The following is an 18,110-nucleotide window of genomic DNA, read 5'->3' on the forward strand; positions in this document are numbered from 1 at the left end:
AGTAAGCGTCTTTTAATTTCATGGCTGCAGTCACCATCTGCAGTGATTTTGGCGCCCCCAAAATCTTATCCAATGAGTCTTTTCCAATGAGTCAACTCTTCGCATGAGGTGGCCAAAGTACTGGAGTTTCAGCTTTAGCATCATTACCATAGTAAGTGTAGTTAACATCCATCATGTCATTCACATACCGAAAAAGGAGTATGGTTTTTCTTCTTTGTAACAGACATTCAAAAACTCCTTTCCTTGGTCCTGTCATTTCTCCATAAATATATGGAGATGGCATACATTTCCATCTTCTGTCTTTACGGAAGATGACATATAAGCCAGAGTTCTGAGCCACCTGCTTGAGTTACTCATCTTTACCTGGGTGTCCCCCACTTAGGCATGAGGTCCATGTGTTCATAGATGTCTGGTTCTCTCTTGTTAGTCTTTTATTACAGGGGTCTCACTTGGGAATCCAGTAGGGTAGAGAGAAGGTAATTTTTCCTTCCCTATATCCCCTCTTCATCCTCAGCTCTTGTACCCATGGACTCTGTAATCACACATCTCTCTCTCTCTTTTTCAAATGGTAATTTATTTATATATTTGGCTGTGCTGGGTCTTCACTGCTGCTCAGGCTCCTCTCCAGTTGCAGCAGGCAGGAGCTGCCCTCTAGCCGCAGTGCCCGAGTCTCTCGTTCCGATGGCTCCTCTTGCTGTGGCTCCTGGGCTCTAGAGCACAGCCTCAGTAGCTGCGGTGCTGGGACTTAGTCGCCCTGCAGCATGTGGGATCTTCCCCGACCTGGGATCTGACCCGAGTCCCCTGCACTGGCAGGCAGACTCTTTACCACTGAGCCGTCAGGGAAGACCACAGCTCTCTGTTCATGCACCCGTGCGCCCTGCCTTCTCTAATCCACTGGTCTTTGCAGTCCCCCTGCCAGATACGTTCTTCCTTTGCTTTTTACCCAGCTACCTGATGGGCCACCCCTTCCAATGGAAGCTCTGCCCTCGTCCCCCAAGATCGAATCAGGCACCTAAACCATGACGCCTCACAGTTCACATTTCCATGTGGCCATGTATTCCCATAGCCACCATAACCCTCATGACCCCGATCGCAAGTCCAAAACTTTCAACGGACAGCACGCTTGGTAAGTATTTAGTAAGTAAAAAAGCTGAAGGATTCCTACTTCTCCCTTGGAAGATGGTCACGTATCAAAAAAGTTGCTAATTTTCAAGTCCATGGTGGCTGTGTCGGTAAAGAATCTGCCTGTAGTGTAGGAGACCTGGGTTTGATCCCTGGGCTGGGAAGATCCCCTGAAGGAGGTCATGGCAACCCACTCTAGTATTCTTGCCTGGAGAATCCCCATGAACAGAGGAGCCTGGCGGGCTGCAGTCCACAGGGTCTCAAAGAATCGGACATGACTGAGCAACTAAGCACAAGTCATAAAAACACATCATCGAGATCACATGGCCTTCACAATTAATAGTTTTTGATTCATTCAACATGTAACTGGTACCAATTACGAGCTAAAAGTCTTGTTTATGCTTTCATTCAAGGAAAGGAAATAGACAATAAACCCGTGCTGCTCTAAAAATGGGAAAGCATTACTGAATTAGGGTTGTCTAATGGCAATCCCTTGGACTTCAAGGAGATCCAACCAGTCCATCCTAAAGGAGATCAGTCCTGGGTGTTCACTGGAAGGACTGATGCTAAAGCTGAAACTCCAATACTTTGGCCACCTCATGCGAGGAGCTGACTCACTGGAAAAGACCCTGATGCTGGGAGGGATTGGGGGCAGGAGGAGAAGGGGACGACCGAGGATGAGATGGCTGGATGGCATCACTGACTCGATGGACATGAATTTGAGTAAATTCTGTGAGTTGGTGATGGACAAGGAGGCCTGGCATGCTGCAATTCATGGGGTCGCAAAGAGTCAGACACGACTGAGCGACTGAACTGAATGGCAATCCACTCCAGTATTCTTGTCTGAAAACACCCACGGACAGAGGAGCCTAGTGGGCTACAGTCCAAAGGGTCACAAAGAGTTGGACATGACCCAGCACACACACAAAGACTTGACTGCTCTGACAGCAGGTACTCAGAGTGGAATTTCCCAAATGAGGCCAGTAGAGGGAACTGTTGATTGGAAATATCAGGTCCCAGCAGCACCAACAAAGAGGACAGGTTCTTTGTTCCCATCCAGAAGAGGGGGCGGGGGAGCTGCAGGTGGGAGCAGCAGTAGGGAGTACACACAGACCATCCTCTCTAACTGGAGAGCACACACAGACCATCCTCTCTAACTGGGGAGCACACACAGGCCATCCCCTCTAGCTGGGGAGCACACACAGGCCATCCTCTCTAGCTGGTGAGCACACACAGGCCATCCTCTCTAGCTGGGGAGCACACACAGGCCATCCTCTCTAACTGGGGAGCACACACAGGCCATCCTCTAACTGGGGAGCACACACAGGCCATCCTCTCTAACTGGGGAGCACACACAGGCCATCCTCCCTAGCTGGGGAGCACACACAGGCCATCCTCTCTAGCTGGGGAGCATACACAGGCCATCCTCTCTAGCTGGGGAGCAGGGCCAGCAGCTTCAAAGGAGGTGGCATTGCTGTGCTCAGTCAGAAAGGCTCAGAAAACTGGAGTTTATGGGAAAAGGCAAGGCAGTGCTAGGAAACCTGAGAGACGTGCCAAGCCCTAATTTATTTTAAACAGAAACCGAGTAAAAGCAAAACACTTCAAAAATCCATAAAAATCACAATGAAGTCAGACTCAAATCATGATTGGGTGTAGTGATAATAAAATAAGATAAATACCATGAAGAGGCATTTATCCCTGGCTTAGGCCAAGTCACACACTCTCCTCGAAAGTGGGACCCTCCCCAAATCCAGTTCACAAGTCAGAACACACACGGGCAGCCTGAGCCCCCCGGCCGCTGCCTGAAGCCTCCTGTCTCTAGCGGCAAGTGACATGAAGAATGTCATGAAGGGCTTCTTTGGGGTTATCTGCTCGGTTGTGTCTGACTCTTTGCAACGCCATGAACAGTAGCCTGCAGGCTCCTCTGTCCATGGGATTTTCCAGGCAAGAATACTGGAGTAGGTTGCCATTGACTCAGTGGTAAAGAATCCACCTGTCAATGCAGGATACATACGCTCGATCCCTGGACCAAGAAGATCCCACATGCCGTGGAGCAACTAAGCCCACGCAGCACGACTATTTAGATCACACTCTAAAGCCTGGGAATCACAACTACTGAAGCCCAGGAGCCCTAGAGCCTGTGCTCCACAAGAGACGTGACTGCAATGAGAAGCCTGCTTACCACAACTAGAAAGTAGTCCCCACTCTCTGCAACTAGAGAAAAGTCAGCACATTGCAATGAAGACCCAGCACAGGCACAAACAACAAATAAATTAGTTAAAAAATAATGCCAGACTGGCTCTCAGTGAATTTTCTGAAGAACTTTAAAGATATGTCCAAGCAATAACAGGCTTCAAGGATGCACCAGAGGCTATGTGTGCTGAACCAACTTGATATTATCACCAGTTCAGAAGACCCCTGTGGTTTTCTGATTTCGTCTTACTTCTGCCATTCTGTTAAAGGTGCACAAGAAAGAGGAAAAGGAAACTCCTAAAGTCATCCAATATTTTGGCCACCTGATGCAAAGAGCTGACTCAGTGGGAAAGACCCTGATGCTTTAGAAAGATTGAAGGCCTGAGGAGAAGGGGATGACAGAGGATGAGATGGCTGCATGACACTATCGACTTAGTGGACATGAGTTTGAGCAAACTTTCAGAGAGTGGAGAACAGGGAAGCCTGGCATGCTGCAGTCCATGGGGTTGCAAAGAGTTGGGCGAGATCGAGTGACTGAACAATAAACAAAGCCAACCCCCGGGATGTAGTTCATTCCTTCCATTATCTCACTTTATACTTTGTTAGGGCAAGTCTGGTAGAGGTTAAAATTACTGGCTAAGTGATATTTAGGGATTCTTGGAGGCTTTATTTTCATACATTCTCGCCATAGGAAAAGCCTAATTCAGGTTCAGTTCTATCTTTCTTTTACATTTTATTTTTTATGTGAACCATTTTTTTAAAAGCCTTTATTGAATTTGTTATAATATTGCTTCTGTTTTGGTTTTTTGACCAGGGCCACAACGCATATAGGATCTAAGCTTCCAGACCAGGGATCGAACCCCCACCGTTTGCATTGGAAGGCAAAATCTTAACCACTAGACCACCAGGGAAGTCCCTCAGCTGTATCCTGATTCTGCAGAGGACCTGAGAAAGTTAGGCTTTAAAGAGAACACCGGACAGGCAGATCAGGCATTTGCATCCTAATTTACACTCCAAGGCAGGGCTCTTGACTCTCAGCCGAGATACACAGCTGTGATACCAAATAATACAAATGTGTGGCCACTTCCCAGTCTTCCTTAACCACACAGATTCAGTGAGGACCAACGCTGACCAGACCAAGTCAACTGGGGTCACTGCACCACCCTGGCCAGTGACTTGTTTGGGCAGGGCCAGGCGTGTGAGGCAAGCCTGACAGCCGTAACCAAAGCTGTGCTGGAGGCTTCTGGAAATGCTCTCCCGTCTCAGGGAACAGAACACGGACCGGGACTTGCTCCTTCCCGAAGCTTCCTACGCTGTAACATGAAGCCACACTGCTTGGAGCTGCCAGGCCATCTTGGGACCAGAGGGAAAAGGTCAAGATTATTTCTGGGAAGCCGGGCCCAGGTCCTGACAACACAATGCCACAAAATGAAGCAACCACCTTTCACCCCCAACTGTTGCCTTCAGACAGGTCATGTTGCAAGAGAAGGCCGTTTTCTCATCGTGGAAGCTTGTTTCATTGGACACTGAGGAGACTGCACCCAAAAGCCGAAGCAGATCCTGCTGCTGCTGCTGCTAAGTCACGTCAGCCGTGTCCGACTCTGTGTGATCCCACCAGGCTCTGCCATCCCTGGGATTCTCCAGGCAAAACACTGGAGTGGGTTGCCATTTCCTTCTCCAATGCATGAAAGTGCAAAGTGAAAGGGAAGTTGCTCAGTTGTGTCCGACTCTTAGTGACCCCATGGACTGCAGCCCACCAGGCTCCTCTGTCCATGGGATTTCCCAGGCAAGAGTACTGGAGTGGGGTGCCACTGCCTTCTCCAAGAGCAGATCCTAGGCGCCAGTAAAAATCACAGAAACGCAATTGCGCCTGGTGCCTCAGACGGTAAAGACTCCGCCTGCAATGCGGGAGACCTGGGTTCAATCCCTGGAATGGGAAGATCCCCTGGAGAAGGAAACGGCAACCCACTCCAGTATTCTTGCCAGGAGAATCCCAGGGACAGAGGATCCTGGCAGGCTATAGTTCACTAGGTTGCAAAGAGTTGGACATGACTAAGCGCTAACACACGCACAGATGCAAACAGTAAGGGAAGTCCATTTGAGCTGACGCGTTCTCAGCCCTGGGGGACACGCTGGGAAACTGAAACTGGTACAGCTTTTCCTAAAAGCTCCTTGGCAGGGCCTTCCCTGGTGGTCCAGTGGTTAAGACTCCACACTTCCACTGCCGGGGGCGCCTGTTCAGTCCCTGGTCGGGGAACTAAGATCCCACAGGCCCTGTGGCACAGCCAACAACAACAGAAAGCCACTTGGCAGGGGCTCCGTAAATGGACAGATTGAAAATGTGCCGGTCCTTTGATGAAGCGATTGAGTTCTGAGAATCTGTGTGTACATTTCTTCTCTTTCCTTCTCTGCCCTGCTCTGACCTCCACAAACCACACCTACTGGGTCCCTTAGTCCTGAAGTCTCAGGTGTGACTTAGCAGGGGCCCTGTGGAAGGTGCAAGAGGGGACGCACCTCTGGTCCCCGCCTGCCTTTCAGCTCGCGGGGCTAAGGCGACCCAGGCTCCACCTCCTGGGGGCAGCCCTCCCCCTCGCTCCCCGCCCTGGAGACCCTTCCCTGACCTCGGGCCCCATCTCCACTTGCAGTCCCCTTACCCATTCCTCGGTTTAGCCTCTGAGCACACCAGCTACTCTGCTGTACCACAAAGGATGTTGGCAGGTATGCGCCCCATCCCTCCAAACTGTCCCCCTCGCATCCCACCAGCCCCGACCCCGACACGAACGGCTGCACTCCAGCGTTGTCTGTAATTGGCTCATTCAGAAACCCTCGAGCATGAGGCTTTAAATTCAGGAGACAGGCTTACGTGGGCCCTTGCCCGCCCCTTGTAGACCCAGCACTTAACACAGTTGTTGGACTTGAAGTGACTGCCAGATAAATATTTGATTTGAAAGAAGATCTTGTATGGAAACATGAGCCAGAGTTGACTGACTCTCTCAGCTACTGGACGCCAGGGACATGGCCGTGAACACACCACCACTCAGGTGTGCGCTGTAGGAACCAGGCAAATCTCGTGTGCACTGGTCCACACAGAAAGATCTAGATCCGCTGAGTGAAAACAATTAAAGTCAAGTCTCTACAGAACTGCCCCATCCAAGTAAATAGAAGGTGCTTGCACACGCTGGGTGTTTGAAAAGGAGAGACTGAGTTCTGGAAAAGTAACCAGCTGGAACATGGCCAGTCTATGAGAGAACTGGGGAGAGAAGGGACATTTATCTTATTTTTTTAAACAGTTTTTAAAAATATTTATTTTATTTATTTGGATGGACCAGGTCTTAGTTGCAGCATGTGGGATCCAGTTCCCTGAGCAGGGATCGAACCCAGACCCCCTTGTACTGGGAGTGCAGAGTGTTAGCCACTGGACCACCAGGGAAGTTCAGGAAATTTCTAATGATTTTTTAAAATAATACTTCTGTAGTGATTTTTCACTGTAAGCACTTATTACTATATGTTTTTGGCAGTAAGAAACCATCAAATAAATAAAACTGTTATGGAATTGGATTAAAATGGGGGCATCATTTGATTCTATCCACTAAAATCCCAAACAGCCTCTTCGGTTAAAAGATCAGTACGTGAAAGTCATGAACAGAAGCTCAACTGCTGGCCTTTATCCTCGCTGTGATCTATCTAGTGATGGCTGTGTCCCTGTGATAACATCTCACCCAGCTCCGTCCAGCCCCAGCTCAGAGACCCGCTGACAGGCACCTGGGCCACCATTCTGTATGGGAACCTGTAACACTCCAGTTCTCAAAGTGAGGTCCCCAGACCTGAAGCACCAGCCTTGCCTGGGAACTCACTGAAACGCACAGTGCGCGTCTCGCCCCAGGCCTCGCTGTTGCTATTTGCTAAGTCGTTTCCGACTCTTTCTGACCCCACAGACTACAGCTCGCCAGACTCCTCTGTCCATGGGATTTTCCAGGCAAGAATCCTGGAGTGGGTTGCCGTCTTCTGCTTCAGGGGATTTCCCAACCCAGAGATTGAACCCGAGTCTCCTGCACCGGCAGGTGGATTCTTTACCACTGAGCCACCTGGGAAGTCCCAGACCTACACAATCCAAAGCTCCGGGGACTGGGTCCAGCCATCTGGGTTAAAACACAGATTATCTACCCATGGGTTACAATGATTCAGTTTGTGACTGAGCAGGATCCTCCGGGGCCTTCCCAGGACAGACACCCCCCACCCCCACCCCCACCACATCCTCTGCCAGCCTCTTGTTTGTACAAAAAAAAAAAAAAAACGTTAGCCTCCTAGGCCTTCCCAAGTTCCAAAGAATAAATTTAATCAGACTAGTGAGAAACGCAGAAATAAAAGAGAACAGTCAAGCAAAACAAATGAGTAATAGTTTAGCCATTAAACAAAGTCAAGGACCTTCAGTTCCTTCTCAAGGGCCACAGGTAATAATCTGAGCCACGTCCTCTGAGCTGTTTTGCAGATACTGAAACCCCCGCCAGGTGGAAGAAATTAACTGTATGCTGCCCATAAGCACGAGACCCCAGACTGCTGGGAACCAGAGGCTGATGAGGGTGACTTCCAGTTATCTCACCACCAGCCAGTCAGCAGAACGTCCATGAGCGGATCAGACACCCGAAACCCCTCTTCCTCATCCTGTCTTTAAAAACCCCTCCCTGAAAGCCTTCGGGGAGTTGCAGCCTTTGGAGTACTAGCTGCCTGGATTCCTTACTTGGCACCAGCAATAAACGCTGCCCTTTCCTTCACCACAACCCAGGGTCCGCAGGTTGGCTTTACTGTGTGCTGGCAAGCGGACCCAAGTTTGGTTCAGTAACAAGCTCAAGGCTGACAACCAAGCTCTGTGCTCCGAGGTCATGATACTCTCAGGGAAGAGGGCAGCAAGTCATCATCCCCAGTTGTATCAAAATATTAGGGAAAAATCGCGTCCTCCCATGGAGGCAATTAAGATAAAGAAGGAAACACTGTTTTCTTTAAAGTATAGCACCGTAGAGGATGAGACGGTTGGGTGGCATCACCAACTCGATGGACGTGAGATTGAGCAAGCTCCAGGAGTTGGTGATGGACAGGGAGGCCTGGCGTGCTGCAGTCCATAGGGTCCCAAACAGTTGGATACGACTGAGCGATTGAACTGAACTGAATAGAACAGAAACCACACTCCACCCTTCCCCGCTCCCAAATAATTCAGTGCCAAACCTTGGTGGGCAGAGCCAGGAGGCTCCCTGCAGGCCTGGGTGGGTGTCCCAGGGGTCAGGGCCCCAGTGGAGGGAGTGGGCACCGTGCAAGGGGGAGGGCAGTCCATACAGAGCATGGACAAGTCAGTTAAGTAGGTCAAGGGCTGTGGAAGCCAGGAAAAAAAGGAAATGCATTACATTTTGTTTCTAAAAGAAGAGAAACAGGATCCATCGACACGTCCAATCACTAACAATGGTTTCCTCCAGAAAGTAAAAACGGCAAGAATTGTGAGTGAGGAGCTAAGCGATTTTCACCCTTAATTTAATTGCTTGTGTTTTATTTTCCAAACATGATCTACTATATTTTACAATCAGCTTATCAGAACATCAGCAGGGCTGCATGGAGAAAGCACCCAGGAGAGCCGCCACGTTGCCAGCCTCCTCCAGCACGACCCAGTCTGGGTCGCAGTCCCAACCCCCCACCACACTCCCACCGCTGGTAGCCACACACTTCAACACACCCCAGCCATCTGCATCCCACCAGCTGCTCTGCAGTCCAACCTTTTTGGAAGGGAAGGCTCCACCAGGGACCACTAGCTCTCTTGAGGGCAGAGCAGGAAGTCCATTAACACAAGAGTCTGCCCCCTGTCCCCACTTCCCACAAAAGCAACGGGCAGAAGACTTATCTGTACTAAAAACCACAGAAAGACACCATCCACTGGCCAGAATTCCTGGAAGGAATTTCTGTCAAATGCAGTGGAGACAGAAGCAGGTTGCAGGCAAGGACAGGGCATTACGGGTATTTGACCTGTAATGTACAGGTGAGACCTCAGGGGGCTCTACCAGTGTCCCCAGAGAAAGAGGGGCTACAGAAATGCATGGAGACCCACTGATGCCGTTTCCAACCCCCAGGCACACGAGCCAAGCCCATGGTGCCCCCACGCCCAGCTCCTGCTGGCTGCAGAGACACCACCAGGCAGGGGGCAGGGGACATTCAACCATGATGGCACAGGCTGCTGCCCCACCCCACGCCTGCAGCCCAGGGCGGGGAGCAGCTGTGGTGACCGACCCCAGGGTTTCTCCCTCTGGACCCCAGGCTCAGACCCAGAGCCTGGAAAACACACGGAGCCCTTTTCTTCTCTTTTTGCTGGGCCTCTCTCTAACCTTGAAAGGACCTACACCATCATCAGTTTAATTTATTGTTTTTTTATTGGAGGATAATGGCTTTACAATGCAGTGTTAGTTTCTGCTGTACGACAAGGTGAATCAACTCTATGTATACATATATCCCCTCCCTCTCAAGCCTCCTTCTCACAAGGCCCCATCCCACCCCTCTAGGCCATCACAGAGCACCGAGCTGAGCTCTCTGTGCTGTACAGCAGCTTCCCACTAGCCGAGTCATCTTTGACTTAAATAAACCAGTCAGAGAAGCACGAGCCCTGTGTAATCAAACTTCATATTCCTCCAAATTCCTATGTTGAAACCCCAGTCCCCACTGTGTCTGTACTTGGAGACGGAGGTTTTGTGCAGGTAACTTAAGGTTAAATGAGGTCATGAGGGTGGGGCCCTGATCCAACATGACTGGTGTCCTTACACGAGGAGACACCAGACCCCTGGATCTCCTCTCTCTGCCGTGCGAGGACACAGCAGGAAGATGCCACATGCAAGCCAGGAGGAAAGGCCTCCCCAGGAACCAAGTGGCCCAGCACCTTGACCCTGGACTTCCAGCCTCCAAAACTGTGAGAATTAAATTTCTCCTGTTTAAGTTCCTAATGTGTGGTATTTTTGTTAATAGCAGCCCAAATGGACTAAGACATTAGTATGCTCATGAAGAAAAAACTACATGAGTTTGAGCAAACTCTGGGAGATAGTGAAGGACAGGGAAGCCTGGTGTGCTGCAGTCCATGGGATTGCAAAGAACCTGGACACAGCTGAGCAACTGAACAACAACCCAGTGAATAGTGTTAAAACAAACTAATGAAGTCATGTGAAGCATTTCCAAAGATCTTAAGAGTAAAGAAGAGAAAAGAAAAAACAATGACAGAGAGTTTTGAAAGGAGGATCTAAGTTACACCTAAGAGGGAATCCTGGGAAGAAAAAACAAGGCTGAGGCAGTGTTCAAAGAAGTAACAGGAAAGTGTTTCCGAAAATAAAAATATGCCTAACATGAGTCAAACAAAGAGAGAAGGAATGGAAATACACAGTATGACCGTTTTCGGGGTTTTTTGTTGGCGGTGGTTGGTTGGGTTCTGTGCCTTGTCAAGGATTGGGGGCAGGCATCATCACAGTCTAAGATACATCAGGGTGTCACAAAGACAAAAATCAGGCTGGACTCAGATTGCTCCTCTGCAACACGGTTCTTTTTTTTTTTATAACAGGAAAATGGCAAGTTGTTATTTTCTGTGTGACTACAAAATATTTTCAAGTAGGCAAGAATTCAGAAAGTGCCTCATGGGTATTGATAGCATAGGCACCACTAATACCCCTACACACACAAAGAACTCTTGCAAAGAAGTAACCTCTTCTTCCTGTTGCTTCTCATACTCTAGGATGAAACTCGGGCTCCAGTCCATGCCATGGCCCCGCTGCCCAGAGATGCCTGACAACCTGTGGCAATCCCAGTGAGAACTGGAGTCTGGCACTCCACACTCCACCAGCTGCAGAGACGGCTTACCTAGATGGCTCAGCATTTCAAAGGCCTGGGACCCAAGTGGAGATGATGTTTCTCCTTTCGTATGTCCCCTCATGACCTACCCTTTCATGCACACCTCTTTGAGTTGGCATCACCCCCCGTCCAGAAGGGCTGAAAGCCAGCCCAGACCCACCTCTCCCCCCGTGGCCCACCATCTCAACCACTGGGACCTGAGCTTTCTGCCACACAGACTGTGTTTCTTCTCTGCTCTGTGACAAGGACTCCGTGTCCACCAGGGTCATCTCGCCCCTGTCACCACCCACCCAGCCTCATGCCACTCAAGTGCATCTCACCTTGGATCTAGACCCTTGATCACCTGGTCCTGCTTCCTCATGGGACCACTTCTTCCCCATCCTAGAGGCATGCAGTCCTTCGCCCTTCCTAAGATGAGCCAGCTCCCTCTGGGTCCCCGGGCTTTATGGTGTCTGAACAGGCACTGCCTGCCTCTGACCTCTGCAATGCCCAGCACAGGCCCCCTCCTCCATGACCCCAGTCCCAAAGCACCAGGCTAGACGGGGTGTTCTCACCCCAAATCTCCAGACACACCTTCCATCAGAGCCCCATCAGATGGCTATTTAGCTGGACAATTATTCAAGGGCAGAAACGCCCTTCACTTCACTACCCCTAGTCCCTGCCTTGGTCCTTGGTCAATGGGAGGTTAATGAGTGATAAGGCCTCGGTCACTGAACGCTTCTCACAAAATCCGTTTACTCTTGTGCACCTGGGCTTTCAGAGTCTGGAGTGCCTCCTTATGAGGGAAGGCTTCACGCCCTGTCTTGCACCAAGGCGGACAGGTGTGAGTGAGCACAGTCGAAACACCTGGCTGATTCTGGGGGTTTTCCCCCTTAGGCGTCTTAATTGAAAAGCAGGTGTGCACAGACGACTTCCCATTAAAAGGATGAAACGGCAGGACGCTGAGTCTCTGCTTCCCCCAAGCTCCAAGATCAGCCACTCAGGCAGGCTTAGACATGGGAGTCGGTGATGCAGGGTAGGATAGCGAGGTCCCCCTCGGGTGGCCCCCACAGAAGTTCCCTTTCCAGAATCAACATGCAGTCTGGCCCAGGCATTTTCTACAGCTTCCTGGCCCTGACTCCAGTTCTCAGCAGCTCTCAGCAACACTAAATCGAGGCCCACATTCCTTTCATAGACAAACTCCCTTTCTTCTTAACTCAGCCTGAAGCAATTCCTCTGCTGGAAGCTGAGAACCCGAGTGATGCAATTGATAGAATTTTGAAAGCCAAGAATTTTGAAAGCGGTCAATTACAAACCCAGTTAATGCTGCAGTTACAAACAAAGCGTATCTGAAGGAACAAGCATAGTTTCGTGTTCGTGTCACAAAGTTAGAGTTAAGTTGCTCAGTCCTGTCAGACACTTTGTGACCCCCATGGACTGCAGCCCGCCAGGCTCCTCTGTCCAGGGGGATTCTCCAGGCAAGAACGCTGGAGTGGGTTGCCAGGCCCTCCTGCAGGGGATCTTCCCCACCCAGGGATCGAACCCAGATCTCCTGCAGTGCAGCCAGATTCTTTACCATCTGAGCCACCAGGCATATCCAAGTCCAATTCCAAAATCGGAGAGCTGTGCACGGTGCGCTTGGCAATACTGGTGTAAGGATCACCTCTGGAGACGAAAACCCTGGGCAGGAAGGATGCTTACCCTTTACAAGGTGCTCTCACCAACAGCCCTGCCTTGTCACGCTGACACCCTCTCAGCAAGGAGCCCCTGGTTTTTCTCTACATCTCCAGGCAAAGTGCAAAGTTACCTCCTAAATGTGTCCATATTTTATACAGTAACTGTCACTAGGGTCTCTCCCACTCATGAGTTCATCAGCATCTTTCGGACCCTGGGTCTCCGAGCACTGGTGGGGTGTTAGGCTCTAGGAGAGCTGACATGCAAGCTGGGTGCCCAGTACAGTTTCACAGTTAAAGGCTTCCGGCAGCTGCAGAGCTAATCCCGCCCCACACTGAGTCCCGCACCAGCGGGTGAACTGCGCTTGTAACAGAGAACAGACCTGACTCCATACTGGATCTATCCCTTTCCCCGCGGCCCTTGTGCCCCAAGGCCTGTGCTTAGTCATGCAGGATCTCCACCTTCTGTAAGACAATGACGCCTCGAGCCTGAACCGTACAGGACAGCCCATTCTCAAGGCTCTGACCTTTAAAAGTAGAACACATTTCCGTTCATATAGAGATTAAGGGTGGCAGAGCAGAAAATAACAATTGTCCTGGTGGAGATTTACAGGAACCTTGTGACCAGACCTGCCCAGACAGCCGCAAGAACAGAGGATTCTAGCACCGAGAAGTTGGTCAGCGACCAGCCACACACCCCCTCCCCCCTTTTAGTAAAAATGAAGCCGGAATTCTAACTCGGGTAAGATGGTTCTTTAGGGGCCCTAGTCCACCATCTCCTCGGTCCTCTGGCTTTTTGAATAAAGTCACTATTCCTTGCCCCAACTCCTTGTCTCTGGACTGACTATCCTGTCCTGCAGACAGCAGTATGGGCGTGGACTCAGCAACACACTGTCCCAAATGCACAAACAGAATGCACCCACCCTCAACCCTTTCCTGTCCTTCTCAGCAGTAAAGCATGACCTCTGATCAGTGGCACGCTTGCGACACCAATCTCAGGAGCCGAGGTCAAGTGCAGGCCCTCACGGCCTGGGGGCCCTGGTCCGACCTCGTGGGCTCTGGGGAGGGAAGGGGAAGCTGGGTCTTACCTGCCTGGGCAGCCGTGATGAGGGCCGTGTTCCCCTCGCTGTCCTGCCAGTTGACATCAACATGGGGGCACTCTGCTAAGACCACCACAGTATCCACAAAGCCATGGTAGCAGGCGACAATAAGGCCGGTCTAGAAATGAAGAGGGAAGTGGGTCAGAAGGGCAGAGCGAGCACCATCGCCGCAGACCCTGCCAGCATTCCAGTGGGCGGGACGAGCAGGGGTGAGAGGTCAAGGACCCAGTCCCAGTTCTCAGCATCCAGCTGGAGCAGCCGGCCATGGTCCGTTCTCACGTGTGTGCAGAGCGCCGTGCCCAGACACTTTTGGGTACGCCCTGCCCTCAGGGCACTTGCATTCCATTCTTTGTTGTTGTTTGTTTTTACATCTACATTTATTTCCATCTTCAGTTATACATCTTGAAAACTACGAATTCATATCAACAACTAATTTTAATCCAACCTCACTAGGTTCTTTCTAGTTTTTCTTCCTTGCCGTGAATGCAAATCCCTTTGTCAACAATGAGAACACTGGCTCTCGTTATGCTTAAATATTTATTTATTTATAAAATGTCTTGCATTTAACTATTTCCTGCCTTTACCATGGTCCCACCTCGACACAGATTTATTTCTCATCCAGCTCCAGAAGCCCGGGCAGCCTGCCAAACGGAAGTCTCTTACTTCCTTGCAGAGTTGCCAGGTATCGATAATTTGCATTCCATTCTAACCGGAGGAAAAGGCATCCGCTACAGACCTGAGACATGAATGTGTTACAAAGTAGACTCCTCGGGTCAGGGAGGTTGTGAGGCCAGGGTCCATGTGGCTCAGCACCCGGAGCAGGGGAGGGTTCACTGAGACGGGACATTGGATGTGGACAGAGGAGGTGGAAGAAGATGCCAAGGGGCCGTGGAGGGGGAAGGTGCAGACAGAGGGCCAAGTCTGGCCACCCAGGGACCAGCCTGCAGGTTGCTGACCACAGGTGGTCTCAGTGGCCAGGGCAAAACTAGAGTTCGCTCTGAGTGAGATGGGGAGTGATTGGGGCAGTCCACTGTCAATCGAAAGTGAAAGTGAAGTCGCTCAGTAGTGTCCGACTCTTTTCGACCCCATGGACTGTAGCCCACCAGGCTCCCCACTCCATGGGATTCTCCAGGCAAGAGTACTGGAGTGGGTTGCCATTTCCTTCTCCAGAAGATCTTCCTGACCCAGAGATAGAACCCAGGTCTCCCGCATTCCAGGCAGACGCTTTAACCTCTGAGCCACCAGGGAAGCCACTGTCAATTACCTGCATTAAATTCTGGCTGTTGGGTAGAAATCAACAGAGTTTTCTATCCAAGCAGTAACAGTTTTCTGTTTTATTGACTAAGCCAAAGCCTTTGACGGTGTGGGTCACAACAAACTATGAAAAATTCTTAAAGAGATGGGAGTACCAGACCCCTTGACCTGCCTCCTGAGAAACCTGTAGGCAGGTCAAGAAGCAACAGTGAGAACTGGACATGGAACAACAGACTGGTTCCCAATCAGGAAAGGAATACATCAAGCCTGTATATGGTCACCCTGCTTATTTCACTTATATGCAGAGTATATCACGCAAAATGCCAGGCTGGATGAAGCACAAGCTGGAATCAGGATTGCCAGGAGAAATATCAATAACCTCAGATATGATGGTTGAGGTATGATGACACCAACCCTTATGACAGAAAACGAAGAACTAAAGAGCTTCTTGATGAAAGTGAAAGAGGAGAGTGAAAAAGTTGGCTTAAAACTCAATACTCAGAAAACTAAGATCATGGCATCCAGTCCCATCAATTCATGGCAAATAGATGGGGAAACAATGCAAACAGTGAGAGACTATTTTTCTGGGCTCCAAAATCACTGCAGATGGTGACTACAGCCATGAAATTAAAAGACGATTGCTCCTTGGAAGAAAAGCTTTGACCAACCTAGACAGCATGTTAAAAAGCAGAGACATTTCTTTGCCAACAAAGGTCCGTTGAGTCAAAGCTATGGTTTTTCCAGTAGCCATGTAGGGATGTGAGAGTTGGACTGTAACAAAAGCTGAACGCCAAAGAATTGATGCTTTTGAACTGCGGTGTTTGAGAAGATTCAAGAATCCCTTGGCCTGCAAGGAGATCCAACCAGTCCATCCTAAAGGAAATCAGTCCTGAATATTCATTGGAAGGACTCATACTGAAGCTGAAGCTCCAATACTTTGGTCGCCGGATGCAAAGAACTGACTCATTGGAAAAGACCCTGATGCTGGGAAAGATTCAAGGCCGGAGGAGAAGGGGACGACAGAGGATGAGATGGTTGGATGGCCTCACCAATTCAATGGACATGAGTTTGAGCAAGCTCCAGGAGTTGGTGATGGACAGGGAGGCCTGGAGTGCTGCAGTCCATGGGGTCATGAAGAGTCGGACACGACTGAGGGACTGAACTGACTGACTGGAGTGGAGGGTCAGGGGTGTGGCGTTCTCATTCCCCTCAGCCACACACACAGCTCCTAAGGCCCTTGGAATGCAGTTTTTGTGTGCTGATGAGATGACTCACAGTGGGGGCGGGTGCCAGGTGGCTTCAGGTTGGAGCTGGTTTCTAGAAAGCTTAGAAGGGTTGATCTGTTAGTTCCACTGCTCCCCCACACACACCCACTCCTATCTCTGGGGTGGAGTAGAGAAGGATTGAAAACTGAGACCAATCACCAATGATTCAACAGCTGTACAGACCATGCCAGTTAATGAAACCCCCATAACATTTGAAACAACAGGGTGCAGAGAGCTTCTGCATTGGTGAACACACCGTGGTGCTGGGAGGTGGAGCTCCTAGAGGGGGTAGGGAAGTCCCACAACCCTCCGCCCACACCTGGCGCTTTTCTTCCATCTGTGCTTCTGTTCCTGAGTTGCAGCCTTTATAATAAAGCAGTAACAGGACTTAAGGGGCTTCCCTGGTGGCTCAGTGGTAACGAATCCACCTGCAGATGCAAGAGAATCATATTTGATCCCTGGGTCAGGAAGATCCCCTGGAGGAGGACATGGCAACCCACTCCAGTATTCTTGCCTGGGAAATCCCATGGACAGAAGAGCCTGGTGGGCTGCAGTCCTTGGGGTCGCACAGAGTCAGACACAGCTGAGCAACTGAGCACACACACAGTGGGACTTAATGCACTTTCTCAAGTTCTGTGAGTCGTCCTCACAAATTACTGAACCCAAGGAAAGGCTGTGGGAACCCCTAAATTTATAGCCAGTCAGTCAGGAGGAGGCCCCTGATCCCGGCGACTCACATCGGAGGTGGGGGCGGCCTTGTGGGACTGAGCCCTGAACCCACGGGGTCCCCACTGACTCCAGATAATGTCAGAATTGAACTGTTGGACACCCTGCTGGGGTTGGAGAACTGGAGAACTAAGTGTAGAAAAACAACCTGTATTTGGTGTCAGAGAAAACCCACATGCTTGGCATGAGAAAAAACAACCCCACAGGGACTCCTGCAGATGCTGGACAGACGAAGATGCAGGTGGTCACTGTGCACCGGGATCAGGACAAAAGCCCCACGTGCCGGCCCCCTGACCACAGATTTCTAGCCTCCAGAACCCTGAGAAACAAATTCCTGTTGTTAAGCTTCCTGTTGTTGGGCTTCCCTTGTGGCTCAGCTGGTAAGCAATCCGCCTGAAATGCAGGAGACCTGGGTTCGATCCCTGGGTTGAGAAGATCCCCTGGAGAAGGGAAAGGCTACTCATTCCAATATTCTGGCCTGGAGAATTTCATGGATGGTATGGTCTATGAGGTCACACAGACCTGTTTTATGATGTTTCCTTACAGCGGCCAAAGGTGATCAAGACACTTTGCAACAATGGATTCAGTGACAAATAAACCCCAGAGTTAGAAATCAGGAGTGAGACTAAGCCTTACCAGTCGCACCCACCAGGGCTTGGGGATGCAAAGCTGAAGTTTAGGGCAACCCCACGGTGGCTCAGCTCTTTTTACCAGATTATTATTATTATTATTATTTTTTGGCTACACTGGGTCTTTGCTGATGCACACAAGCTTTCTCTAGCAGTGGTGGGTGGGGACTCCTCTCCAGTGGCGGTGGGCGGGGACTCCTCTCTAATGGCGGTGGGCGGGGACTCCTCTCTAATAGCGGTGGGCGGAGACTCCGCTCCATTGGCGGTGGGCGGAGACGCCTCTCCAGTGGCGGTGGGCGGGGACTC

At 50.4% G+C, this 18,110-nt stretch overlaps 1 protein-coding gene across 2 annotated transcripts in view; it reads right to left on the reverse strand.

Moving 5' to 3' along the window:
* Positions 1 to 18,110, reverse strand: part of ANKRD33B (ankyrin repeat domain 33B) — a 101,125-nt gene that overhangs the window by 28,075 nt on the left and 54,940 nt on the right. For both annotated transcript variants that reach the window (XM_042233935.2, XM_027980167.3), the window contains exon 2: positions 13,919 to 14,048. In XM_042233935.2, coding sequence (XP_042089869.1) covers positions 13,919 to 14,048 — 130 coding nt within the window. The remainder of the gene's footprint in view (positions 1 to 13,918; positions 14,049 to 18,110) is intronic.

The sequence above is a fragment of the Ovis aries genome, chromosome 16 (assembly GCF_016772045.2).
Source record: "Ovis aries strain OAR_USU_Benz2616 breed Rambouillet chromosome 16, ARS-UI_Ramb_v3.0, whole genome shotgun sequence".
Classification (NCBI taxonomy): Eukaryota; Metazoa; Chordata; class Mammalia; order Artiodactyla; family Bovidae; genus Ovis; species Ovis aries.